The sequence below is a fragment of the Monopterus albus genome, unplaced genomic scaffold (genome assembly GCF_001952655.1).
Source record: "Monopterus albus unplaced genomic scaffold, M_albus_1.0 scaffold75.1, whole genome shotgun sequence".
Classification (NCBI taxonomy): domain Eukaryota; kingdom Metazoa; phylum Chordata; class Actinopteri; order Synbranchiformes; family Synbranchidae; genus Monopterus; species Monopterus albus.
In genome coordinates this window covers 1,228,445-1,254,468 of record NW_018127955.1, presented here as the reverse complement: position 1 = coordinate 1,254,468, position 26,024 = coordinate 1,228,445, and the positions used below count along the sequence as shown (strand labels likewise).

At 40.1% G+C, this 26,024-nt stretch overlaps 2 protein-coding genes across 3 annotated transcripts in view; both read right to left on the bottom strand.

The window, feature by feature from the left end:
- Window positions 1–2,557, bottom strand: part of cercam (cerebral endothelial cell adhesion molecule) — an 11,050-nt gene extending 8,493 nt beyond the window's left edge. Inside the window, exons 1-2 of one of the 2 annotated variants that reach the window (XM_020605999.1) lie at window positions 2,290–2,557; window positions 854–964 (exon numbers count right to left, since the gene is read on the bottom strand). In XM_020605999.1, coding sequence (XP_020461655.1) covers window positions 854–964; window positions 2,290–2,492 — 314 coding nt within the window. In that variant the 5' untranslated portion in view covers window positions 2,493–2,557. The other variant, XM_020606000.1, reaches the window with a different exon arrangement.
- Window positions 2,558–14,832: 12,275 nt separating this feature from the next.
- On the bottom strand, window positions 14,833–24,813 carry urm1 (ubiquitin related modifier 1). Its single transcript, XM_020605925.1, has 5 exons — window positions 24,732–24,813; window positions 23,248–23,318; window positions 17,191–17,272; window positions 15,807–15,855; window positions 14,833–15,231 (listed from the first exon to the last, which is right to left on the bottom strand). Exons 1-5 carry the CDS (start codon window positions 24,764–24,766, stop codon window positions 15,163–15,165), a joined length of 306 nt encoding a protein of 101 aa, XP_020461581.1. The 5' UTR covers window positions 24,767–24,813; the 3' UTR covers window positions 14,833–15,162.
- Window positions 24,814–26,024: the final 1,211 nt, after the last annotated feature.

The following is a 26,024-nucleotide window of genomic DNA, read 5'->3' as shown; positions in this document are numbered from 1 at the left end:
TGTGCATAAGATGGGGTATAGGGATCACACCAATGTAGCTTTCATACAGTCTAAATTGTTAAACTTTTTTGATTTAGTTGGATATAAGACTGCAGTGTTTATGTATAAAGCCAGGAGCAATTTATTACCTGGTGGAATTCAAAAACTATTTAATGAAAGGGAAGGGGGATACAATTTAAGGGGTCAGTTAAATTTAAAAATTCATGCTATACGTACAACCAAAAAAAGATTTTGTATTTCTATAAGTGGGGTAAAACTATGGAATAATTTAAGTGTGGACATAAAAAATAGTAATAGAATTGATGAGTTTAAACATAAATATAAAGGTATGTGTCAATCAAGATATATGCAAGAACAGGCTTAATGATTAATTAGATGGAACATTGTGGGTGTGGTGTATGAATGTTAACACCTTGTATTAATTCTTTAGTATGTTACTTGTGTGGTGTAGAAGATAATTATTTAAGAATGTAATTATGTAAGAATGTTAACACTCTGTTATAATTTTTTTAGTATATTACTTGTGTGGTGTAGAAGAGAATTATTTACTGCTTGCAAACCAATGATGGTAAGATGATGTCATGGGGTAGGACTGGATAAGTCTGACTTCTTCCTACTCCATTCAAGCATGTACTAGGTATAAGCACATTGATATTGGATTAGCATTTGTTGGATATGTGTAAAATTATGTGTGTTGACATATCAACTGTCTTTACATGCTTGAAAGAATAAATCAAATCAAATCAAATCAAATGTACCTGATGAAATGTCTTGGATCAACAGAGGATTTTTATTTAACCACACCACTCTGGTGACAACATTCCAAATGGTAATACACTATATTTGGACTTACGTGGGCTGATCCATCGGTCTCCACTCAACATAATGGTAAAATGTTTGCATGACAGTAAGCCACTCTTTCAGTATGGCTGTGGTGTTATCCAAGTTGTGATCTGTAGCAGCCCTAAAGAGAAAGAATGCAGGTGGTAAAATAAAGACACACTTCCAAATCTGATAGATCAGACTGGGTGAAATGTGTTTGACTACTGGTTAAAGGTTGGTTTATTAGAGGTAAAATGGTCAGAACGCAAACAAATCTTAAAGAAGCACAGATAATGATTACTCTTATCTCTGTGGATGAGTAGCATGTTCTTTCATGTTTTACAGTAAACACACTCTTTTCTGTTACACTGTAGTTATGCTGTTACTGCATATTGTGTACTTCTGTTCTGGTTCTCTTTTCTGAGATGAAGGCCACCACTTAATCAGAGCATCCTTAAATCAGAATAAGAACTAGTTAGTGGGGTGTTTACAAAGCGAAGCCTTTTCAACCAGGATGTCACACTGGCACTTTCACATTGTCTGTGTAATTAAATCAATTAGCAGAACTTCTATACTGCCACACTAGATTATTATGGGATCTTTGCATCAATAAGATGAAGCATTTGTCAGGTAATTAGCTTGTTGGGTTAGATGAAAACAGACATCTGTCTAGTTATTTCATCCACTAACAATTCATAAAATGTATCATGATATTGTGATATAAAATACGTTGTGACACTTTTTTGAATATACCTCATGTAGTGTAATCTCCTAGTCCCACTGTTGTGAACACTTTCTTCTATAATAATAATAATAATAATTGTAAGGACTAAACCTTAATTTGTAAAGTGTCATGAGATGACTTTTGTTGTGATTGTGCGCTATACAAATAAAATTGAATTGAACTGAAGTACCATTATAATCACATTTCCCTGACCTTACTACATCATTATTCACCACAGATCATATTAAATGACTATTGCAGCTCTATTTTGTGCTGTTGGGCAATCAGGCAACAGTTAACATTTCTTCTTTGATCCAGCTTAATCAAATCAGACCCTTAGCTTTACAAGCAAAATACATTTTAAATTGGTCAGAGTTGTGTTAGTGCACATAAACTACAGCAAAGTTCCCCGGAGGCATATAAACCAGTAGGGGCAAGTTCGATTTGTGGATTTGAATCATTAATGTTGCATATATTTTATTGTAATCACTGCTAAGAAAAGGCACAGCAGTAGGAACAAACCGCACACAACATTTCACGCAGTCATCTGTATGGAATGAATGTGGCGGAGCGAGAGGCAGACGCGGGGGGACAGGGGAGGGGAAGGACGCCGCAGCTTTCACAAACTCATTTAAATGCCATTGACCTTTTGAACGGCTGCTGTTGTCTGATAAAAAAGCAGAGCCCGTGTACACACAGCCAAGCAGTGCATGCAGTCCGCAGAGTCCATGCAGGAAACCCACCATACAGAGATGCGATCTTTCGGGTAGTTGAGTCTCTCCAGAGCTCCGAGGTAGTACGGAAGGGAATGAGCGGTGTTTCTGGCTATAATAGCGATAACCACGGTAGGAGACTGCATTTTCGACTCCTCCGGATACTTTTCTTCAGAAAAGTAACACTCTGACCGGAAAAGCAAGGCCCCTAAAACTAGAAAGTGAAGTAACATGGTGGAGGCTACTAAATAATCCAGGGTGCTTCAGCACGTAGCTGCCGTACTCGTCAGCAGTCCAAGGAAAAAGGGCTTTCCCAAATGTTCAACCCCCTACTTATTGTACAAGCTGGCTAGTTTTTCCAAGAACAAATCCAAACCCACTTCGAGAAAGGGTTCAATTACAACTTCCGCTTTAAGCAGATCGCCAGCCAAAGATGAAGGCATCATTTTGGCCAGATTGGTCTTCACGAATGTCTGGAGACAATGTTGACATATGATGTATATGACGTATAGCACCTAATGTTCAGTCAACAAAACCTCCTGTGGTTTTTTTTAATCGTCAAATTGTATTATTACTTTTGTCTAAAATACTTAAACTCTTATCTTCGTTTCAGTTTACATTGTTAAAAGGCAGTGTACATTTAACATATTAGGATTAGGATAATCCTCTTTATTTGGCCAAGTAGCACGTACATTCGATATATATGAGTAAGACGTTTGATGGGTTGTAAAATGCTGAAGACTGCGGCGCAGGATACATCAGTACATGTAAGGGTCTTGATTCTGGCAGCAATTCAGAGATTCACCAGCAGAGGGAGGGTGTGATCCAACTGTATATCACTTCATAAAATGAGTTGGTGCACACAGTGGTATTGGGACATTCTGATGGAAGTGGGATGTGGAGATGGCTTGCATTACTCACTTAAAAACAAATAGCTTCCTGCTACAGTGTCTGTCCTAGAGTCAATCAATTTCTCATTTATTTGTCTCCCCTGGTAAAGTCACCATGACCAGTCCCTACTTCCTAACACTGAGGATCGACACCAGGTTCAGTTCAGGTTTTGCTGCATGGATCCACTTTGAACCTCCTCAATGACCCTGGAGGTCCCCGGGGCCCCTTTTGAAAAGCTCCTTTAGCAGTTGTTGTTGATTGCTTTCAAGAGAAATAAAGACACACACGATCTGAGTTCACCATTGGTTATATCTAATTTATGTTTATGTGATCTATTAATTTGCAGAGAGTGTTGTGATTTTTAATCAGCATTGTCTCTCTGTACAATACTATAAATGTGTGTGTATGTGTGTGTGTTAAACTAATAATCTAGATTATAACTACACTACAATAATAATAATAATAATAATAATATCAAGTCCCTGATGTTCTATCAAGCAGTCCACACTCATACTCTTCACAGATATGCACATGCACACAGTTACATGGAACTCAGGTCAGAAGGTGAACACTTTATGATAAACAGAAAAGTTAATATTAGAGCTGCTTAGGTATAAATATTCAAATACTCAATTTAAGTAAAAGTTTGTATTAAAAAATAGATGGAGTTTAATACTAATGCTCATTCTGCTGAACACTCAGGTGAAAATTCTGAAGTAGAGACAACAAAGGCGAAAACATGAGTGATGGGAACAGGAGAAAAAGAATGGTGATGAAAGAAGAAAAGAGGAGAGGCATAAATGTGGTTGGAAAAAAAACTAAGCAAAGTGTTATATCATGGATTTTGACTCTTTTGGTGGGCTCTGCAGTCAACGCTAACAATAGCAGCCTTGGGTTAAAGGCATCATTTGTGTGGACAGGTCAGAGGGTTGAGGGTCAAATCTTTCCTATTCATGACACCCCAAGTGTTGCCACACTCACACACACAACCATGCACTCGAGCACACACACATACACATATGTCAGGGCCACTTTCCCAGTGTTTGCGGCTGTGGCAGGTCTGGGAGAGTTCAACCTTGGCTGCACTAACTTTTCACTGTGAGGTCAAGGGTGGAAATTGCGTTTCTGAGTTGTGGGTGGTTGTGAGTGAGAAACAAACGGAGAAGGAGGGAGAAAGAAACACAAAAAGAAATTCTTTTTTGTTTTGACCAGAATGCAGGAGAGATTAAAAAAAGAAAAAGTGGATAAACTGCACGTACATGAGGATCATGTACATGTATTGTGGCTTCACTTGACTCAGTATCTGTCAAACAGTTTTTGTTTTATTTGTAAAGGTTCTGAGAAATCAAACCGTAAGATTTTTGCCTCCACCCCAGTACACTGCCAAATTATTATTATTATTATTATAGCAAATTAATCAACACTGTACCTGTTACTCTGGATAACCCACAGATCTCAGTGTGATTTGTTCTGGAAAAAACTGTCCTTATTTAAAACCAGTGACATCATATTCTGTGGTTTACCCCGAGTCACTGGTTCACTGATTCTGTAAAGACGGGTTGCTGAGGAATTTTTAAAATCAGCAAATTTCATGAGAAATCTTAGAAACAGATATTTCAAATCTCCAGCAAATAAAAACAAACTCACTGAATGGCTGGCAACCACTACGTAAAGACCGTATGCTTTTTGGAATCTAGGTGAACTGTCACTTTAGGGGCCTACTACTCATTCGTGCTCACACAAATACACACCCTACGCCACCAGGCAGTCACTATGCCAACAATCCCTCTTTGCCCATCATAGCTCATGAGTGAATGAGTAGCTGTAAGTTAGGATGTGTCAGAATGAACGCAGTAGTTTTTTTTTTAAATTATTTTATTCTTGTTCGTGTGTTGCGACCGGGACTGGCAGGCAGCAAAGAGTCATGACATTCTCACAAGCTTCTGGGACCTTTATTGCTGCGGCGATAATCAATAGTGTTCCCACAGAGACGTCTTTTGGCTGGGCGGGTCAATACCTGTCACTCAGAGTCTGAGCCGTGGCACATGCCCCCTTACTCAGCAGCTACAGCAGCCTTCCTCTGTCTGCTCCTCTTGTCCTGTGTCATCATACATGTATCTCAGGAGTGTAATGTTTCCACAATTTACAGGCGTGTTTCAGCTACTGCTTATGATTGATCAGTGTATCTAATACCACGTGCTATATGATTTACAATGATATAAAACTGAAAAACCACAGTTTCTCACATTTGAGAAGCTTCCATTTTAAGCCAGTTTTTATTTGGTTTAGTCATGTTGTATTGTAAACGGAGTGATTATATGATCATCAGCACACAAGTAACTCTTAAAACTTCTGTTAGAAACAGAAACTCTCATGGTATTTTTATGTCAATCCAAGCCTTTTCTGGCTACTGAAGGACCTTTACCTGACTGATGATATGTGTAGGCTCCTGCACATTTGGATTGTTGCATTTTTATCCAGGAGACTCCCAACCTTCATTGTTTGTAGGGTTACTGTGAAAGTATAACCTTGTAAATGATTAAAACTGCAGTCAGTATAATCAGTAATATTATTTTAGCCACTGGCTATGTGCAGTATATTTCCTACAGTTTAAACACTGTGCAGTAAGATTACATTCAGTTGTGCTGAGTTTTTCCCCCCCACAAAAAATTACCTCATTTAGTTCAGTGATATTTCTAATTCTGTAACAATGTTTTTGCACAATAAATGGTGAGGTCAACATTTATTTGAAATTAAATACAGATGTAATGTTGTAATGGTCACAGTGGACAGTGTGAAGAGGGAATACTGTGGAGTCAACAGCAGTGGGGATGTATTGACTGCCAAGACATTATCCCAGGTGGCTAATACTGCAGTTTTGTCTTAAAAAGAATTGCTTAAGTTAAAAAAATAAAGAAAAAGGAGATGTATGTCAAGTCCAGCCCTAACACAACACCACTTACTCAGCACAATGGAGCTACTGCACAGACTGAACGTCCTGCCAGCGGCTGAATAATGACATTATGAGGTCAGTGGTACAGGTATGACTGCATTATTAGTTCTCGTCAATATGAAACAGATCGTCATCAAAACATTATAACTTTTTGATTTCTGATGAGATTCCTCTAATAGATTGAATTTAAATGTTGCCAAATAAAATGACTCTTCGTGAGCTGACCTTAAAGTAGATGGTGGTTGGTATGAAGACAAGGAGAGTGAAGCAAAGGTTTTGAATGGGGAAATTCTATTGATAATGAGATAAAGAGCTCATTCACCTTTACGCTGCTGCAGTTTATAATCAGCTTGGAAATTCCAGTTGCAGACGCATGGTTTAGAAAGGTCAGCTTTTCTTTTTTTTTTAACTTTATCTCATAAAAATCTTACATCTTGCATTTATTCAAGGGTGGATTTGCTTATGTATCGTTTTAGTCTTGTGAGCATTACAATAATTACAGGATAATTTGTGAATACCCTTGTGCCCCATGATCTAAGTACCGGTGAGATTAAAGTATAGACTTCTCTGCTTCTCGTCCTCTCTGTTACTCCCTGGATGGCACTGTGAGTCGCCTCGTTGCCAAGCAACAGCACAGCCACTGTCAAAGAATTCTGGGGGATGTTTAAGCAGTGGCGTGCTTGGGGGAAAGAAGTGTGTGTATGTGTGTGTGTGTGTGTGTGTGACTGTGGTGGTAGCAGAAGAGGTGTTTGAGTGTGTTTGGGCCTGAGTAGAGAGCAGCACTCATTTGTGAATTTATATGTTCTTTTAATCTTTTAATCTCAGCCATTATGCAACTGTCAACTTTTCTCACACCAAACAAAACTTATTCCCCACGGTCACACAAATGTACGTTCTGCTTGCTTGCAGTGAGCCTGGTCATAGGGTCAGTTCCTTGACTCTCAGCAACCATGTCAAGCAACCTCCTGTCACCATCAATGGATATTAAATAACTGATTGTATGAGATTCGTTTTCTTCAGAACCTCATGAACTTCATAGAATATTTCACCAATAAGCAACATTATGTATGGCAACACATATCAGAAACAAATACATCATATTTCCTGCCTATGTCTAACATTTCCTCCTGTAAACGTTGCAAGCAGCCACTACAGATAAACTAGTCCTACTGTTTTCATGCTTGCTTGATGAAATTAGTGCACACTGCTCCTTAATAAAGATCTTTTCAGATAAGGATGGAAAAGTTGTGTTTGCCCACTGAACCTGCTCAGAAGCCCTGCTCCCAATTTTACATTTGTCCTTGTGACTCTATGTCGAGTCTTGCACAAACATCTTTCCCACTATAAATTTCAGTGACATTCCCTGCACAGTGTCGCCTCTCTCTCTCTTTCTCTCTCTCTCTCTCTCTCTAGCCTTTGTACAGTGCTCTCCATCCTCTACAGCCTTGCCCTGGCAGCAGGGAGGAGATGCCTTCATGAGAGGAGGTTTATTTTAAGGATTCCCCTGTTGCCTTTATCTTCTCTCTCCTCTGCATCCCTCCACGAGATGGTTTCATAGCCCACCCTGCCGACTGGGCCTCCCTCTCCCCTGCCAGGCCTTTTAGCCAGCGGGTTAAACATTGATTTGTGAATTGAGGGCAGCACAGTGGCCCCTGCTTAGAGTGCGGCGGTCCCCTACTGTTTCTGTGTGTATACACACACACCCCTACTATACACCACCAAGAATCACAGCCAACATGAAAGCTACTGAGCTAAAAAGCCTTAATTCAACAACTGAAGATAGTTGATAGCTTCTGACAGTTTTGATTAGATTTTTTAAAAAATTGCACAGTCAGACAGTTTTCAAATACAGCACCATGTTTTCTGACTGACTGGTGCCAAATACAGGACATATACGAAGAACAAAAACTAAAGGACTCATTTCTGTGAAGGGACAAAGTTGTTTCTTGTGCATGACCTTAAATGTTCCTTATAAGCTAAAAAGGTTAATCCACATCTGCTATATGATAATTAAGTTCCAGCAAGCCATGGTGTGTATATAAATATATATATAATTATCAATGTACTAAAAAGTTCCTTGTACTGCAGTAGATTCCACAGTTTGTGTATCACTTGTTGGGCTACCAGTCAAAGAACAAACTTCTGTTGCACATGTCCTCATGACCGTAACAACATACAGTATGTTGTTAGACAGAAACTGATCTGCTGGTCCACAGCATAAACTCCACTGTCACAATTCTTTGTACCCATAACTTTGAGCACTATAAGTGAGATAAGAGAGGGATGTCAAGGTGAGAGTGAAAGTGGACCTTCTTGACTTCTTACTGTGTTTCCTGCCTCTAGGAGAGTAGAGGCATGAAAGGGCAGAGAGACAGAGGGGGAGAGAGAGGGTTGTGCTTTTCACCTCAAAAAAAGAGCAATGAATGAGTGACTAGCTGAATGAATGAGAGGCGGGCTGGGACTGAGAGGGGCTCTGGCCCTGTGGATCAGCAGAGGTTAACTCGGCTTCTTCAGAGGGATGAAAAGGGGAAAAAACGGACTGGGCTTTACAGAGGAGGACCCCCTGCGCTCGGGGCGGGATCAGTCAGGATGATTTATGGGAGGGAGAGAGGGAGGGGGAGAGAGAGAGAGAGAGAGAGAGAGAGAGAGAGAGAGGCGGTAGCGGCGTTTGTAAGCATCAAAAAGCTGCAACGCAAACGCAGCATTCAAAAGTGCTGATGTGCACGACATGAGGAGGGGTTTGATTCAGTTTCCCGTGAGAGACACACACACACAATATCTGCTCTAGCATTGAGGCCACATACTGGGGCATTTAGGCTAGAGAAAACCATTTTACGCATGAACATAAAAGTGTGAAAACTCTCTTGATTAGAATTTTCTTACCGCCTAAAATTCGGTTACGGAGAAATCCACATTAAAAAAACTCCAAAAAGCTTTTTAATTTGGTTCAGCATTCTTACCACGTTTGTTTTAATGCTTGTAAAAATACTCAAACTGTCACGCTGTCTATAATTGAGCCAGGTTCGCCTGAGGGCTAAAAGATACAACCTTGAAATTTCCGAATAAATAAAGTATCAGCTACACAAGTGCAACATATTAGCGGTTTACGTGACATCCATTACATTGCATTGCAGTTCTGTTGCCTGTTTTGACTTTGACTTGCTATTTTTTCATGAAAGGTAATATACGCAAACATTGGACATTATCTTAAACATAAGACAACACAGCCTCTGTCATCCCCAACATTGGTCTGTCACATGAGCGTCACATAATCCTCTCATTTTCTGTCATTTCGGACAACACTTTCCACAGAGGCCTACAGTAGGCTGCACTTTCTGCAGCAGAATGACTGCACATGGCGCTGAAGGCACCGCTTTATGTCCAAGTGCCTGGTTACAGCGTTGCACTAGTTTGCTCACACAAGAGAGGAGGAACAAGAGAAACACTAAACGTCATGCAGTGCGGTCAGAGAGTAAACACTGTCGGGATTGTAATCTCTCTTTGGGTATAAAATGGGGCTGTTGTGTCTTTAAGAGCGGCTGCTGGTCCCTCATCGCAGCTGCTGGCGTGTGTGTGCATGTGCCTGTGTGTGTGACATAGAGGACAGCGGAGATTCATTACTTAAGCAGTACAATGGACATTTATCACCCCGTGGTGTTATTCAAATTCAGTACCAAGCGAGGACCTTCCCCACTCCTCACTCCGCCTTGCGTCGCGGCCGCAGCGTTTATTGTTGGAGCAGCGTAAAGAAAAAGCCAGGAGGGCAGAGACATCCATCCATCCAGTCAGTCAGTCAGTCCGAGAGACTCATGAAGGAAGGATGGACGGCAGGCGGGAGTGTCTGTCCGGAGTGCAGGGAGCGCGCTGCTCTCCTGCTCCTGCGTCTCTTTTTGTCACCACCCGACGCTGCTCGCTGGGGACCATCTGAACGGAGCAGAGATCCGAGAGAATGCACGTCGTGGGACCTGAACCCCGGACGCACCAACGGAAAATAAGGGGTTTCCTTTTTTTAATTATTTGATTTCATCAGCAGCTATAAAACACCAGAGGAAAGAACATAAACGCCCCAAGTGTCTTTCTTCAAGAGGATCCTTTTAAATTTAAATGGAAAGCCATTGTGCATCTTGAGGCACCAAAACTGAAGCGTTTTTCCTTAAATCGATGACAGTACACAGGTGCAGAAATGGCGTTTTCCTGACATTCCTACCTCAGCTATTTGATTCCGGTCTTCTCCACGCTTTTGAAACAATTTTAAAGTAAGACTTTCCAGCAAACCAAAGGAGATGACATTTTACTTAAAGATGCAGTGGTCATTCAGCCATTTTAGGGCCCGGAAATCTGGACAGACTTGGGGTTAACTTTACAAATTGCAACCAGTGTACGAATATGGAGAGATAACAGCAGGTCTAAGAGAAAGTACGAAATATGATAGAAAAGGTCCCAAAATGATCGTGGCTGCATCTGTGCTTCCTTATCAAACAACTAGTAAAGGATGGACTTATGTGGTGATCAGTCAAAATAAGAGGGGCAGTTTCCATCTGACAGTTAATAGTGCGTTCAAGAATTTGGGATGTAGTTTGATGGAAAGTTGCCCAAGGGGCTATATTTCAATGATTTTCATCGCAGAACTATTGTTGAGGTTTGCTGCAACAGCTCAGACAGCTGATTTTTCAAAAGGAAAGGCGAATGCTAGATGCAATGCTGAGCAGTGAGAATGTTAAAAAAAACAATGCTCAACCCTGTAACTCCCCATCTTGTCGACAAAGGATAGAAAACCCGTTTTTGGTGTCAGACGTAGCCAACGCTGTCAAAGGGCGTTTAGACAGCCGTAGCAGGTGCACCCATGGACCTATACAATAACTGCTCATGCAGACTTGTGATTGAAATAATCAAATGCTTAATTTCTTTTTTTTTCTCAATCTTGGCAAAATATAGAGTCTTTAGCGACTGATTGTCCAAACGCAATTCTTGAGTAAACTCAAATTCAACCCCAAGAATTGTGTATGGACATCTGTTGCTGCAGACTCACATTCATCACTGCTGCCTTTGGCCAAACGCCACACCAGGACCCTCAAACTACAGAGAAGGCTGTAGGAAGGCCTTTAGTCTAGTTGTGTCTTTTAACTGTTTCGTTTCAGGTAAGCCACAAACCACATTCTGCATGTTATGGAGAAAAAGACGTGGGCCAATAAAGTGGAGGAAACCTTACTCTGCCTCATGTAATGTGTTTTTCGGTGTGTGCATTGTGGTCGGCCCCATTGGTGTTTACATGTTGTCGAAGATCTAATCAAGACTGTTTGTTTTAAATGTCACATATCGACTGGAAGCATTGATGTATCGACTGTGTTTGGCAAATAGTGGAGAGCAGTAGGATGGGTGCTCGCAGAGGCCTGCATGCTGCACAGATGCACGTTGTGGATGAACTTAAAACTGAGCCATCTCATCACACACATGAAGTCATGAACGACGAGGCAGATCAAAATGCAGGGGGGAAAGTTTTCGTTCACAGCTAAATTTCTTAATTTCTTAAATGATTCCTAATAATTTATTAGATGAATATTCTGAGAGCATATTAAAGCTAAGCCCTGTATCCTGTAGCACAGCAGATGTCTACAAGTACGAAATCGCATTTCTTGCTTCTAAGACCAAATCAAAGGCAGATGACTAAATGTAAAGGTGTTGCAGGACTGTAACAATAGAAAACTAACTAACAAAGAGAGGCCTGACGACTGACAATTAGGTGTTTTCATTTCTGTCTTTGTTCATTTAAAGATTAGTTTGTTGACTGAAAATCATTTTAATTATTAGTTAAAAAAATAAAACTATTTTACCCGAAGTAATTAAACATTCAAGCTAAAAATATTCTAATAAGTACAACAAAGGTTTTAAGGGTAAAGTCACAGCCACAAACAGCCTCTAAAAGCCTGAACATCTGGAGGATATTTTATTTAAAATGTTTTTTAAATGATTTCGTTCTGACTTGTAGCCTAGTCTCACTAGCTAATAAATTGGAAACTGCACCACACACACACACACACACACACACACACACGTGTGGTGTTGTTGAACATTAAGGGCTAAACTTTCTTAATTCCAGAGGATCAGTGCATCACGTTTGCTCTTCAGAAATGCATCTGTCCAGTTTAACAAGTCTTTTTTCTCGACTTTGTCTTAAAGGGGCGTTTTTTAACCGGTTAGATTTATTTTTCAGAATAATGGGAGAATTACAACCATATATTATTTTAATATTCGAAGCTTGTTCTGCACAAATGCATGGACTTTCCGCGCTTTTCCTGCGTGTTAGCAAATCAACAACACGTGTTTATCTTTGCAAAAATGAAGCCTTTTTAATAATCAGCAGATTGTAATGTAATAGAAGAGGGTTCACTGTGGAGCTCGATGCCAGAAACGCCTCCAATGGATGCATGTTTCAACATGCAGAGGCCAAAAGCTCCCTTTTCATTAGTTTGTTCAACTTGTGAGCTGCATCTCTAGCAGCAGTGTTTGGTTCACATATAACTAACATGCTCCGAATCAGTGCACGAAACTAAGAGGGTGTCATAGCAAAACAAGATGGAGAGCACAGTTAGAAGCTGGCAGGGTAAATAATCCCAGATTGCACGCGAATATGTGCAAAGGGGTGTATTAAATAATAGGTTATATTTTGTCAGTAAATATTATAGGTAAATACATCTTATATAAACCATTTTCTTTAATTCTGAGAAGGTGTTGCTCTTTCGCATTGGCAGCTTAACAGCCTACAGTCTCACAAATCAGCCTCCTGCCAGCCAGTAAAAAGAGAAAAAAATCTAAATCGATGCTAATATGTAAAATCCTAGTTTATTGTTATTGGCTGGTGCTCACGCACACTGCAGATCACAGGCTCTTTTTGACCTCAGTGTTGTAAGCTAAGCTGTTGGGACTCGTTATGACACACGTGTGTGATGTGGTGGCGAGGTCAGCTCGACTCTCTCTCACCAGCAGCATCGTCACTCGTGCTGAGCAGCCAGCCAGTCAGTGTGCAGGCCCAGGTAGGAGTCCAGATCCTGCAGGGCCACGGTGCAAAACCTCAGGCTGCAAAACAAAGAGCGGCAACTGAAAGAGAATAAAATGTGGATACAAACCTGATTTGCATATGAATTATGGAGTCTGATGGCACAATGTAGGCTATAACAGATCAAATTTCGGGATAGTGTGGAGGTGGGGGGGGGGTTGTTAAATCCATTTGATTGTAATCTTGAAACTTTGGAACCTACTTGAATACCAGGGGAAAAGCAACATTTTAAAATGGTGGTCTCTGAGAAGCCTTGAGCCTAAATGTTTCCGATCTTCTCCACCCTCATCTTTCACACACACACGCACACGCACAGCCACAGTTCCCGGTGCCTCCACTAGCTGACACAGTACTACATTTTCTCCTCTCTAACCCCCTCACAGCCTCATTAGCATTTCCTTTCTACCGGCCATTATCGGTCGGTTTCCCGTTGCAAATCGGACTTCACAACCGAGAAAAGGTTTTGGGTCGCCCCGGGCGTTCAGGGGAGGGCATCCCGGAGGCTAGACCTCGACCTCCCGCAGTGGCCCTGTAGTTCACACTCCCCCACCCAAGTACACCCACACACACACACACACACACACCCCACCCCCTTCTTATGAATATTCCAGCGGAGTGGGGCTACAGCATGGTACAATCTCCCTAAAGTCTTGTCTAATCAGCCTAAAACTGCAGTGTGATCACAGAGCCGGGCTTAAATCGATCAGATATAAACTATAAACAGGAATTATCGAAGCGTCATGTAAAATCCTAATTGAGAACAGCGTTGGGCTGCAGGCCTCTGTGTGCGCTATACAGAGCCTTACAGCTATCTGGACATTGTGTGACACTGTTCACAAAGATTATATAGAACTTGTAGGACAATAAGCTTTAGAAAACAAATTCACAACATGGACATGTTTAACACCCAGCAGTGTAAATGTACTACTTCAGAAAGGCCACTTACTGAAATACTATCTGTAAAATAAAGTCCAGAGCCTAAAACATTTCTAACATATATTTAATTTCTAATTTCACCATAAAAAGATTTCCTCCTGTCAGGATTGTAGGTAAAAATAAAAAAAATAAAATAGTAAAAAGTACATTTAAAATCTTCAGAAAAAATACACATTATTAAGAGTGCAATAACAAAAATGTGTAATTACTGAAAATATTTTTTTAAAATGTTAAAAACTATGACCATGAACACATTTTTAAAGTCTTTCACTTTTTTATTATGTATGGGAAAATATCAGAATACTAATTAAAAGACTATGACTTAAAAACTACAGTTTCCAAACAGAGCCAAAAAAAAACATTTAACACTATATAAATATTTAATACAGTTTTATAACACAGCATAGTGTAGCTGTAAGAAAATGTAAGGACATTATCGGCTGTTTATTTATGGGTCAACATCTGTTACTCTATAGCATCTACATGCCTGGTGTGTAAACAATGAATGACAGCGATGTGACACAGTTGTAATCATATAAAACGTCTTTAAGTGAGAATACTTACTGAGAAATAAATGAATAAAAATGTTAAAATTCCCTGCTTACATTATGCACTATAAGGAAATGAATTCAAAATGCTCATTTGTGGAGGTTGACGTGTTTCTATTTGTTTAAATTTTAGTCCACATGTTATGTTCATCTTCATGCTGGAAGACGGGTTGCAGGGAGATGAAGGAATAACAAACTATGCATTTATACTCATACCAGCGAGCTGACAAGTCTAACAAGAGCTTCATGTGAGTGCTCTTCAGTGTTCAGTTTGCCAAAAAAACAAACCCAACTATGTTGATATTTACAAAAGTGCCTGCACTTCCTGTTTGAATTTCCACCCACTCCTACAGACAAGCATCAGTCACTTCAGTCCTCGCAGTGAGGCCGACACATTCCCGGTGTCCAATGGGGTTACGCGTTGTTGGGATGTGGGGGAGAAAAGTGAAGGGTGCAGAAGATGTAGCGAAAAGGTGTCACAAAGATGTCAAGGATATATGTTTGAATGCCACATTCCTTCTCTATCCTCCATGAAGGGTGGAAATAAACACAATGTTGTCTTTGTCTTGTAGTTGGTAATCCAGCTCCCCCTGATGTGTAGAAAACACAAACATCTATTATAATCAAAGGAGAAATATCTGGGTTTATCAATAGAAATCTGTGTATTACTCCTAAGTCCCCACTGAAGTCCAATCAATAACAAACTTTTCATTTCATTTACATCCTGTGTTGAGTCCTGTAATTGACTCAATGGATTCAGATTGAACCGTTCACGCTGTGTATGCATGTAAATGTGTTGAGATATGAGACCCCAAGGAAAAACCCGTGTTGCCGCTGCTTCCACATTATTTTAAACATTTACTGACTTAGAGAAAATAAATACAATCTCAGTCTCTGAGAACATACACGAGAATCTTCACACTCATCTTCCTGATTTAAAGGTCCACAAAGACATTTTATATCATTATGAAGGTCTATGCATGCAGGCTGAAAACATAAACACTGCTGCACGCATGCTCTCAAATCATCTGACATCCTAATAGTACATTCTGAAAACGAACAACACAGGTTAAAAGTAAAACGATACACCTTTAAACACTGCACGATGCACACACACACACACTCGCCACACCACCTGACAGTGAACATGGCTTCTCTTGCTCACCAATAGCTCCCAGTCTGCATCGTTGATAAGCACGAGAATCCCAGGTCTCCTATGGGAAAAAAAGCATTTTTAGAAAGATGCATTTCACTAAGGTTTCTCTCTATAAATAGGGTATCTATGTCTCTCTCTCTCTCTCTCTTTACATAACAGGACCTATAACTCATAGCAAAATGGAGGCCGGATAAAATAGGCAATTAAATCCAGTATTTTAATTCTGAGAATAAAACCAACCAACCTTAACATTAATACACAACCAGTTTTACATGTGACAAAAAAAACACTAACATACTGATGAAATATATCAGTGTAAGTGACTACACGTGTGTGTTACATTAATGACACAGCACATTGCCACTAATGTTATGTAATGTAAATTGCTCTTAATGCAAATAAAATGAATTGAATAAATGCGGCTAAGGTGCAATGACAAGCGAGGAAATCAAGGAAAACAAACTGTCACTGGGAATTAATAGGGTTCTAAAATAACATACACAGAAAATATATAGAAAAATTACTACACTTGTAAAGAGGATAATGGGAACAGTAAGAGAGGGAGACAACAGACACCTTCGGGTGTAATCTTCTGAACAGATGTTTTTTGAAGTTATAGTCGTAACAGTTTTTGTTCATGTGGATGGTGAGATAACGCCTAAAACAGAAACTGATGCTTCTCATATTGTTCAAACAAGCTTCCATCCACATGCTTGTTGCTCTGTGACGTCAATGAGAAAGGACAGTGTGAGAGGACCCTCTGAGAACAAACATGGGTCTGCACAAGTATATACACACACACACAAACTGACAAGAGCACATCGAGCACGAACAAAAGAACAGTAAAGACTAAACTAATCATACAGATCTTTTTAAAAGATCACCTTGATGATGATTTAAAAAAAAAACTGTGCATGTACACAAACACCCTTCTAATCTATAAGGTTTTTAGGCAGCCTAGCCTTTTCTCCATTCACTGGTTAGCTGTTGCTATAAATAGTCCCACACAAAGGCAGCTGTAAAAGTCAGGCGGTCCTATAAGAGAGCTGTGGACCCTGGACACACACACAAACACATGTACACCCGTGTGCTTACAAACACACAGGAACACACAGACTTGCACACAGGTAATCATCTTATTGAAACCGTCAACCTGAAGACAAGACGAGGTCTTTCCCCTCGCAGCATTTTAGCACAATTTAACTGCATGAAAATTATTTTATGCTTAGATGCTCAACATCCTGATGACTATTCTTAAAGAGCTTTTTAGATCAAATATTACAGTCATATATGGAGGTTAAGATTTTGTTCCAGTGGCAGTGTGTGGTTTATTACGATTTAAGGTTATATTGTGTACACAGATCAAGTCTGTGTCAGGTGCACACACACTTACACAGAGTCTCCCTGGACAAAGAGCTCAGGCCTTTCCTTCAGCAGGTTCTGTTGGATCCAGACCAGCAGCTGCTTCATGTCCCCTGGAAAACACACACACACACACAGCCCATACACAGGCAGACAACGGAGGTCACAGGTTAGGGGTTAAGGGTCAAGGTGCATGGCTCCAGCCCCCCGGTCAATGTGACGCGACAGAAGCACCAGGCGGGACGAGGCCACGTATGTGTGGGTCTGTGTGCATGTATATTTATGAGTATATGTGTATGTTTGGGGAGAAAGGAGAGGACACTGGAAATGGGGGAAGGGCTGACTGATGTCAATGGCCAAGAGCAACACTGCTCGCCTTGGTTAGAAAGAAATTAAAAGGATGATTTATGTATATAAAGAAACAAATGAAGAGACTCAAAGCCCATCTACAGCTGGACGTAATTTTTTCTAAGTTTAAAATTAAGAAAAAAAAAATTAAGCCTGTTTTCTACAAGCACATAGATTTTTTTTTTTAAATAGACATAAATTCTATTTCAATATGGCCTCATATTTGTGGTGAAATGTTTAAATTGAAAACCAATAAGACTAACATTAAAATTCTATTTCAGAACAATAATTTTATTTATTAGAGTCGTACATTAAATGCACTGCTTCTCATCTGAACTTCAAAACAGCAACAGTGAAATTTTCTGAACCTGTCTTCTTGAACAATCAGATCGACCGTGGCTGAACAATGAGCTGATCCTCGCTCAAATCCACTGAAATCCTCAATGACAACGGCAAACACCGGCTTTAGGATAAACCCCCACTAAACAACTAGCAATGAATATATTATAGTTATACTTAATATTAGGAGTCAAGGTGTTTTAGGAGCCTTTTGAGTGTTTTTGTGTGTGCGCTTGGTGTGTTTTCTAATAAAACTGTTTCCATATAGATCTAGGAAAACAGTGTTACAATGTCAACCTAGAAATCATGAAGAGAAACACAAAACAATTTGAATATTTTCTTGGAACCATTTCCTAGTTGTGTGTATGCATGATCACAGCTGTATACTTAGCATACATGTGTGCGACAACTCATGATAATACTTGAGAGCAGGACTGCAACTGCTGGTAGCCATACCACACACACACACACACACACACACACACACAATGTCAAAATTAACAGTATGGAACAAAAGGACAGAAGAGATGAGGTAAGGAGTGAGTAAATAAACAAGAGGAGAGAAAGAGGAAATACCCAACAGGAGAGCAAGAAAAAACAAGAGCAGCAGCAGCAGCAGATGGAGCAGATACGAAGATAAGACGCCGACAGAGAGTCATTTCGAGCCAGATGTAAGGAGAGCAATGAAGCCGTAGCAGGTAGGCGTCAAATCACACAAGGAGTCAGGAGTTCAGCTGGATCACAAACAGAGCTAATATCACATTAAAACAGTACAAAGGCATCAGGCTTGACCTGAAATACATTCAGAAACACGCAGGGAAAAAAAAATGGTGCACTCTTACAGTGGGGGCAAATTTGTGTTTTGCTTTACTTTTCAAATAATTAGTTTATTTAACAACATGCAGGCTTATATTTTGTAAATCTAAAATTACTGAGACATTCTGAAATCTTTCAGAAATTCACCAAAACACACACCTTTTCTGAGTTTTCAGATTATAATATTATACAGAGAGGGGTTTTTCATTTCTAAACTGGGTCCACATATCTGGTATATCTTTTTTGTCTTTCCTGTGTGAGTCATCTCCCAAAGTTCAGGGTTGAATTATACATCCATAAAAACACAAATTACAATGCTCCAATGCCAAACCAGCAATGCTGATCACAAAACATAAAACACAAATACCCACAACATAAAAATGAAATAAAATCTAAGCCACAAAAACAAAGACTGATTCCACAAAGTTATAAAATAAATGATAAAAGGCCTACATGCAGCGTTTCACTTGTGGCAATAAAAGATTCATGAAAAGGGTTTTCTGGGGGCACCTGCCTGGTGACTATGAGGGCAGTAGACTTTGTGGATGATATGCGATTTGTAAGATGTATGAGAGCGTGTGTGCATTTCCACATGTGGTTTCAAGCCTGTGTGCATGATGTTCAGGTTAGCTGCACCGCTGTCGGCCATCTCAGTAGTATATTAATAGTGATAGTTTTCTACGGTTCCAGGCCTTCTTAAAAAAAGACAAATATCTCACCTTCTATCACACACACACACACACACACACACACACAGTACTAGGCAGTGAATTCTGACCTGCACCTCTACAGGGCTAAAAACAGAACTAATCACTTCAGCAATCATAACTCCTTCTTTGTGGTGACTCCTATCTGTGCTCTTTCTGCCTTGGACTATTGGTATTTTTCTCCACCATTACCCCTTATTCGCACTTTCATCCTCTAACCCATTTACTTTTTCATTTGCTTTCTCTATCTCTCTCTCTCTCTCACACACACACACAGTCTCGTAAAACCTCCTCCTCCTTTCTTTTTTTATTCCCTTGTCTAAGCACACACACAAGCAAATGTTAAAAGACGATGATAGAAAATAAACTGGTTGCTTAATACACTGGTTTGTATTAATTCGAACTTTCATTACTTAAACCTAATAATGCTGCTGCTTTCTTGTAAAAGGTTACACAGGTGTACAAATTTACATCACCCGCAGTGAAGCAAAGACAGACGCCTATATAAATGAACTGTATAAAATATGAAATACAATCCAAAGAAAGCAGGTCTTAGATGATAGGAAAGAACAACAGAATGATGAGACTCAGAGGGGAAAGGTTTTGATTATGCTTTGCGGGCCAGGTAGAGGGGGAAAGAAAATGAAGGAACAAACAGACAAGAGAGGGGGAAAATGTGTCACAGGCTCCAAATGCATCTTGGGATCGCTGCGTTGTATAGGTGGAAAAGCAGGCATGGAGGGAGGGGGAGAGAAAAGGCGCCATTTTGACGATGATTCAAAACCATGCATCTTTTGAGCGTGCAGTTTCCCCCCCGTTCTTCTCCTTTTGCTATTCAATCGATTATGATGGTCGTGGGGGGGGTAAGCAATCCATCTTTATGCTGGTGTGAGGGGCCAAAATTGTGTGATCCTTAGACCACAGGGGTTTTGTGTGTGAGACAGACAGATAGAGAGAGAGAGAGAAAGAGAGTTACAGAAAGAGAAAGAGAGAGTGGGGGGTGGGGTCTTTCAGTCGAGGGTCATCAATCACCGACTGGGGTCAAACAGAAATACGAAGGATTCAGAACCAATTATATCTGCCTTCACTGCACCCCCTCTGTGCTCACACACACACACACACACACACACACACACACTGATGTGTGAGGTGAAATTACTTCGGAGCAACGTTTTCAGGATCTGCAAACCTGCCAGACGCACAACGAGCCTGGACTTAAGACCACGATTAAGTAAATACAGCCAGGGTATGTTACATCAAATGTCTGTGCTCCTGCAACATTAGAATTATAAACTTCATGCATTATATGGCAAAAACCATGGGTTTTCTATTGTTGTGCGCACACACACAGGTTGCCTGGTGCAGCAAGGTTATATCTGGCTGACATTCCCTGCTCTGGTCAACTTTTGTCTTTTTTGTTGTCGTGGTAACATCAGCACCATGTATGAACACCCTTTGTTTAGCTAAATACCAAAGACACATATTGCTCTCATTTGTTCCTTCTCTCCCTAACACATATACACTCACACACAGATGCTGCGTTTTCATTCCTTATGGGGACTTTACATTGACATATTCATTTCTTGTAGACTTATACTAACCTTATCCATAACCACTACTTGCCTAATACCTAACCCCGCCCCTAACACTTAACCAGCCTCTGGTCCCCACAACGTGAGTGTGTTAATAGGTTTCAGTCCCCATAATGTAAGTAATACAAAGGCACACACACATAATGACCTGGGTCCTGAGATGGGTTCGGGAACTAAAATCAGGCTGCAGACAGGTTGTGCCTCCTCCATGCTTCCTCCAGTATAGGTCAATGGATGAATGCCTCTTCACAAAATAAAATAAAATTAGATTGAATCCTGAGGTGGAAATCATTTATTAATTGAGCACAAGTCTGCCAACAAAAAAATGGTCTCTGGCAAAATAATAAATAAATAAAAAAAGATGAGCTCTGTCACCATACTGCTCTTTTGCAAACTACATTCAACATCCTTTTTACCTCCATTACTTCCCCTGTTCACACACACACACACACACACACACACACACACACACACAAAGGCATTAGCAGTGAGCAACAGTCAGGCGTCACAGAGGCAGAAAGAATCGGGTTAGAGGCAACTTAGGCAGCCACATTAGTGTTAGAAAAGACAATGAAGGAAGAAGAAACAGGAAGGGAAGAAGAAGCAAAGCGATGGGTGGACAATAAGTTATGCCAGAGAAGTGCAAACGGTAAAATGTACACAGGAAAGACTTATCTCAATTTCCTTTAAATGCTAGTGAAGAGCTAAAAAGAGAGCTTGCATTCACAGTGAATACTCACAGTTAAGCTGACAGATTTGTGTACCTACTTGCATGGTGTCAACAACATATCCAAAAGTCCTGATTACACGTATGTGATACTGTACACATCATGTTGAAATCAATGCCTAATGGTTTAAATTTGTAATTTATCATATTTAACTCAATTTACTGTCAAGGTTGTACATTTAAATAAAGTGCTGCATTGTAGAAATAATATAAAAAATGTTAATTATTGCTGTTTTATTTACTATCATGTGCATTTCTATAATATACTGTTGTAATATACTTAACAGATACACAGTGGCCTAACAAAGCATTCAGGACCCTTCGATTTTTGCACACTTTTTGTCGTAAATAAAACTTTGAATAATAAAATAGACATTTTCTCCATCTATCTACATTCAATAACACAATGATGAAATGAAACCACATTGTTTTGCATACTTATTATAAATTGATTAAAAAGCATATTCAGACCCTTCGCTGTGCCATTCCAAATTGTTGTCAGGTAAATTCTGCTCATTTTAATTTAGAACGTGTGAAAGTGCTGCGAAAGGGGCTTTGACAAAGGACTAAAGGGTCTGAAATTTTCTGTAAATGAGAGATGTTTATACTTTTAATACATTTGCAGAATGTTCTAAAATCATTATGTGTGGACTAATGAGCAAACACTGGATCCATCTTAAATCTCCAGCACAACAAAATGTGCAAAAAATGAAGAGCTCTTATTACAGTCAGATGCAACAACAGCCTTAACTAAAAAATCAACAAAAAAGACATGTCAATAATGTATACTCAGGTGGCAGTCTATTAGAAGAAGAAGAAGCAGCTTTATTTTATTGTCACTGTAACATTGTGACATGTACAACAATATTCTGTTTGGAGCCGAGGGCCCTGTTGTACGTACACGCCGCCATCACGGCAACTTGGGGATTCAGTGTCTTGCCCAAGGAAACTTTGACATGCGAACTGCAGGCACCGAGATTAAACCGTCAACCTCCAGGTTGGGAGACGATTGCTCTACCCACTGCAACACTGTCGCCCCACCTAGGTACACCTAATTAAAACTAATGCAGGGTAATAACAAGATTCCTGCAATAAATCCCCCCTTCATGAAGGTGATAATGTTCTGTTTTTGTTGTTCAGAGAGGTGTTGATTTAACTGTATATGCTCATTTTAGAAGCTGTGATTGGCGCCACTGTTACACTGTCCTACATTAGAATTAGATTAAATTAGGATGTTTATGTACTTTAGTCTAGACTCACTGATAAAAATGGGATGGACAAAAAAAACCCATCTGTAACCTGTGAGATTTGTAGTCAATGGACTAAGGTTTGCAGAAACACTAAAATGGCACTTCCAAATGCTCATGAGAAACATTTCTCATCCTTGGATGAGAAGATGCAGCTGTCCGACGTCATGTGCTCTAAACACAGCATTTACTTTTAAGAGAGAATTTTTGGAGCACACCATTATTTCCTTCCTCTTTTTAACAACCAAGCTGTAACATTAAGGAAGAAGATTAAGGCTCTAATCACGACATGAAGAGATAGGTGATACTCACAAGGCTGTGATTGACTTGGAAGAGTCATGTGATGTTTCTTCACTCCACTAAACAGTAGTTCTGCTCCTCCTCTAGACAAAGACAGATAAAAAAAAAAGTGTGTGCTTTTGCAGCATTCAGATGTTTGTGAGGGTGCATCATCAGTTATCTATAACCAGGTCCGCTCGGCTATGCTATTTTAATTATATACACAATGTGACAGACATGTGGTGGTACAAGGCTAGTTGAGTTGAGGATGTCAGAAAATGAACATACTACTACTGTTTAAATTCTGACATCAAGTAACTCTCACAAGAAAAGTCAAGATTACAGAAAAAGAAGTCAGAAGATGACCATCAAGGATTATGTCTCTACCATCAAGATAAAAAATAGGTATAACATTTATCAACACACATAAATTTAAGTGGCCTAAACAGGTTGCAGGATTAAATATATAAATCCCATTTATCCCTGGTTTCCATTACTCTGAGCCTGGGGCAGTTTGGCAGACATGGAGAAAGGTTTTGTGTGTTATATGTGTCTGAGTTAGGAAACAATGGGTTTTAAAAGAAGCACAGTGGCTGGAGGTTTCAGGCTGACAGGATGTTAAAGGGTTCAGATGTACAAGCTGCTGCTCATCCGACGGTCGGGGAACTACGTAGGATGCTGCATGACGACCAAACTGCTATATCACGAGTGGGAAGCGGGGTTGTTTCAAGTCCTTCAAAGCAGGTCCAGGTCAAGTTTCAATTCCTCATAAACAAACTGTCAGTCTGTTTTTTCCCCTCTGATCTTTGCTTTCAGTCTCAAATCAACACTTTTAGATGGGTCAATGAAAATAGGAGGAGACCCATCCAATTCACACAAGAAAGAAATTGTAATGTGTCCACAAACACAGGAAAAACATATTAGCTGCAAGATGCCTTTGGTAAACTGGACAGGGAAGCCTCTTTCTTTTAGTGTGAAGCAAACCGGTTACATTCAATGTGTTTTAATGTTGTTCACTGTACAATGCACCTCCTCTGTCATGTTTACTGTAATGTGTAGGCTACATGAAAATACATTCCGTAGGGAGACTTTGCACATGTGGCTAGGCTGCAGGAGGAACCAGAGAGGCAGTGTCTGTGCGTCTCACGGCGGACTGTGAGATTATCCCTTTTACATGCTGCATATTGCAGCATGGACACAATGAGATGTCAAAAGTCGTTAGCCCGTTGCCAGTACTGTTCTATGACTATTCCACCCTACTCATATGCTAAGTATGTTGGGCCGGTAGACAATTTCACTCTGCTTTCCTCAATGTAGAGAAAAGAAGCGATTACCCGATAATGGGGTTTCAAAAACAAACTCAAGAGCAATAGACGGCTATCCTTAGAAAAACTAAGATTAAACATATAAAAATAAACGTATACAGCGATCATGCAATATTTTTCCTAAGAAAACATGTTGATAGGTCACTTAAATAGGCACAATAAACTATGATAAAAGACTTTACATTCACCTACCCAAACTCCAGGTGAATCGTTATGGGCGCCGCCATATTGTGGCATATGCAGGAAGTAGTAAAAAAAACCGGACGTTACGTACGTTGTACGTAACTTCTTCTTCTTTGTTTTATTTAATGGTGGGTGGCGACTAGCGTTAATATTTTGTTTGTGTAAATATTCGTTTTTTAAAACGTTTAATAAATTTTAAGCTACTTTAAATTGATTTTATGCATTACATTACATTACATAATGCGGACTTGAAATGAAATGCTCTTAATGTGAAGAGTAAGGGAACAAATTCACCTAAAAAGCCATTTTTTCTTCAGATATTTGATATCAGATACTTGAATTCTTTTTTTTGATAGATTATACAGTTTCCAGAGTTTTCATACACTTTTTTGAACCTTTTGAACATGGGAGAATTTTGGGCTTGTGTACACATTACTTGTGCTTCTGTGAAATCCAATAACAAGTACTGCAAAACTGGAATTTTGAATTCAGAAGCTTGGTGAACGACATGGAGAGGAGAATGACCTCAGCCTCAATATAAACAAGACAAAAGAAATAATAATAGACTTCAGGAATTACCCCTCCCCTGTGCTGCCTTTGACCATCAAAGGGACTGAGGTGGAGAGGGCTGACAGCTACAAGTTCCTGGGCTTGCAGGTGCCACTTGAACAGAACACAGCTGCCACAGTGAAGAAAGCCCAGCAGTGGCTATACTTTATCAGGCAGCTCAGGAAAACTGGTCTGAACCGTCACCCCCTCACTCAGGCTTACAGAGGACTGGTAGAGAGTGTCCTCACCACTGGCATCACAGTTTGGTATGATAACACCACACAGGCAGAGAGGAAGGCTCTTCAAAGGGTCATAAAAACTGCAGAGGGGATCATTAGGACTGAATTGCCTGCTATGGACACATTATACACACAGTGCTGTCGTAAAAGGGCAGAGAACATAATCAGAGACCCAGTCCACTCAGCTCACACTCTGCTCAAACACAAAAACTGCACCCACAACCTCAGGCACAGCAGAGCGGACAGTGCCATCCCACACAAAACTAGACTTTACAACAGCTTTTTTCCTGCCGCAGTAAGACTGATGGCAAATACAAAAGGGAGGCAACAGTGTGGTGGGTAGAGCAGTCATCTCCCAACCAGAAGGTTGAAGGTTTGAATCTCGGTGCCTGCAGTCCACATGTCAAAGTGTCCTTGGGCAAGACACTGAACCCCCAAGTGGCCCCCGATGGTTAGAGCCATCGGTTAAGTTGGTGCCGCAAATGACTGCCTCGGTTCCGTACTGGAAACAAAT

What these genes read in the sequence shown, in the direction of transcription:
- urm1 (XM_020605925.1), bottom strand. Translation starts at nt 24,766, where the DNA reads ATGGCGGCGCCCATAACGATTCACCTGGAGTTTGG. An exon ending in TTTGTCCAGGGAGACTCTGT is followed by an intron (nt 15,856 to 17,190) that starts GTAAGTGTGTGT and finishes TTTTTCCCATAG; the next exon opens with GAGACCTGGGATTCTCGTGC. An exon ending in ATGCAGACTGGGAGCTATTG is followed by an intron (nt 15,232 to 15,806) that starts GTGAGCAAGAGA and finishes TCTACACATCAG; the next exon opens with GGGGAGCTGGATTACCAACT.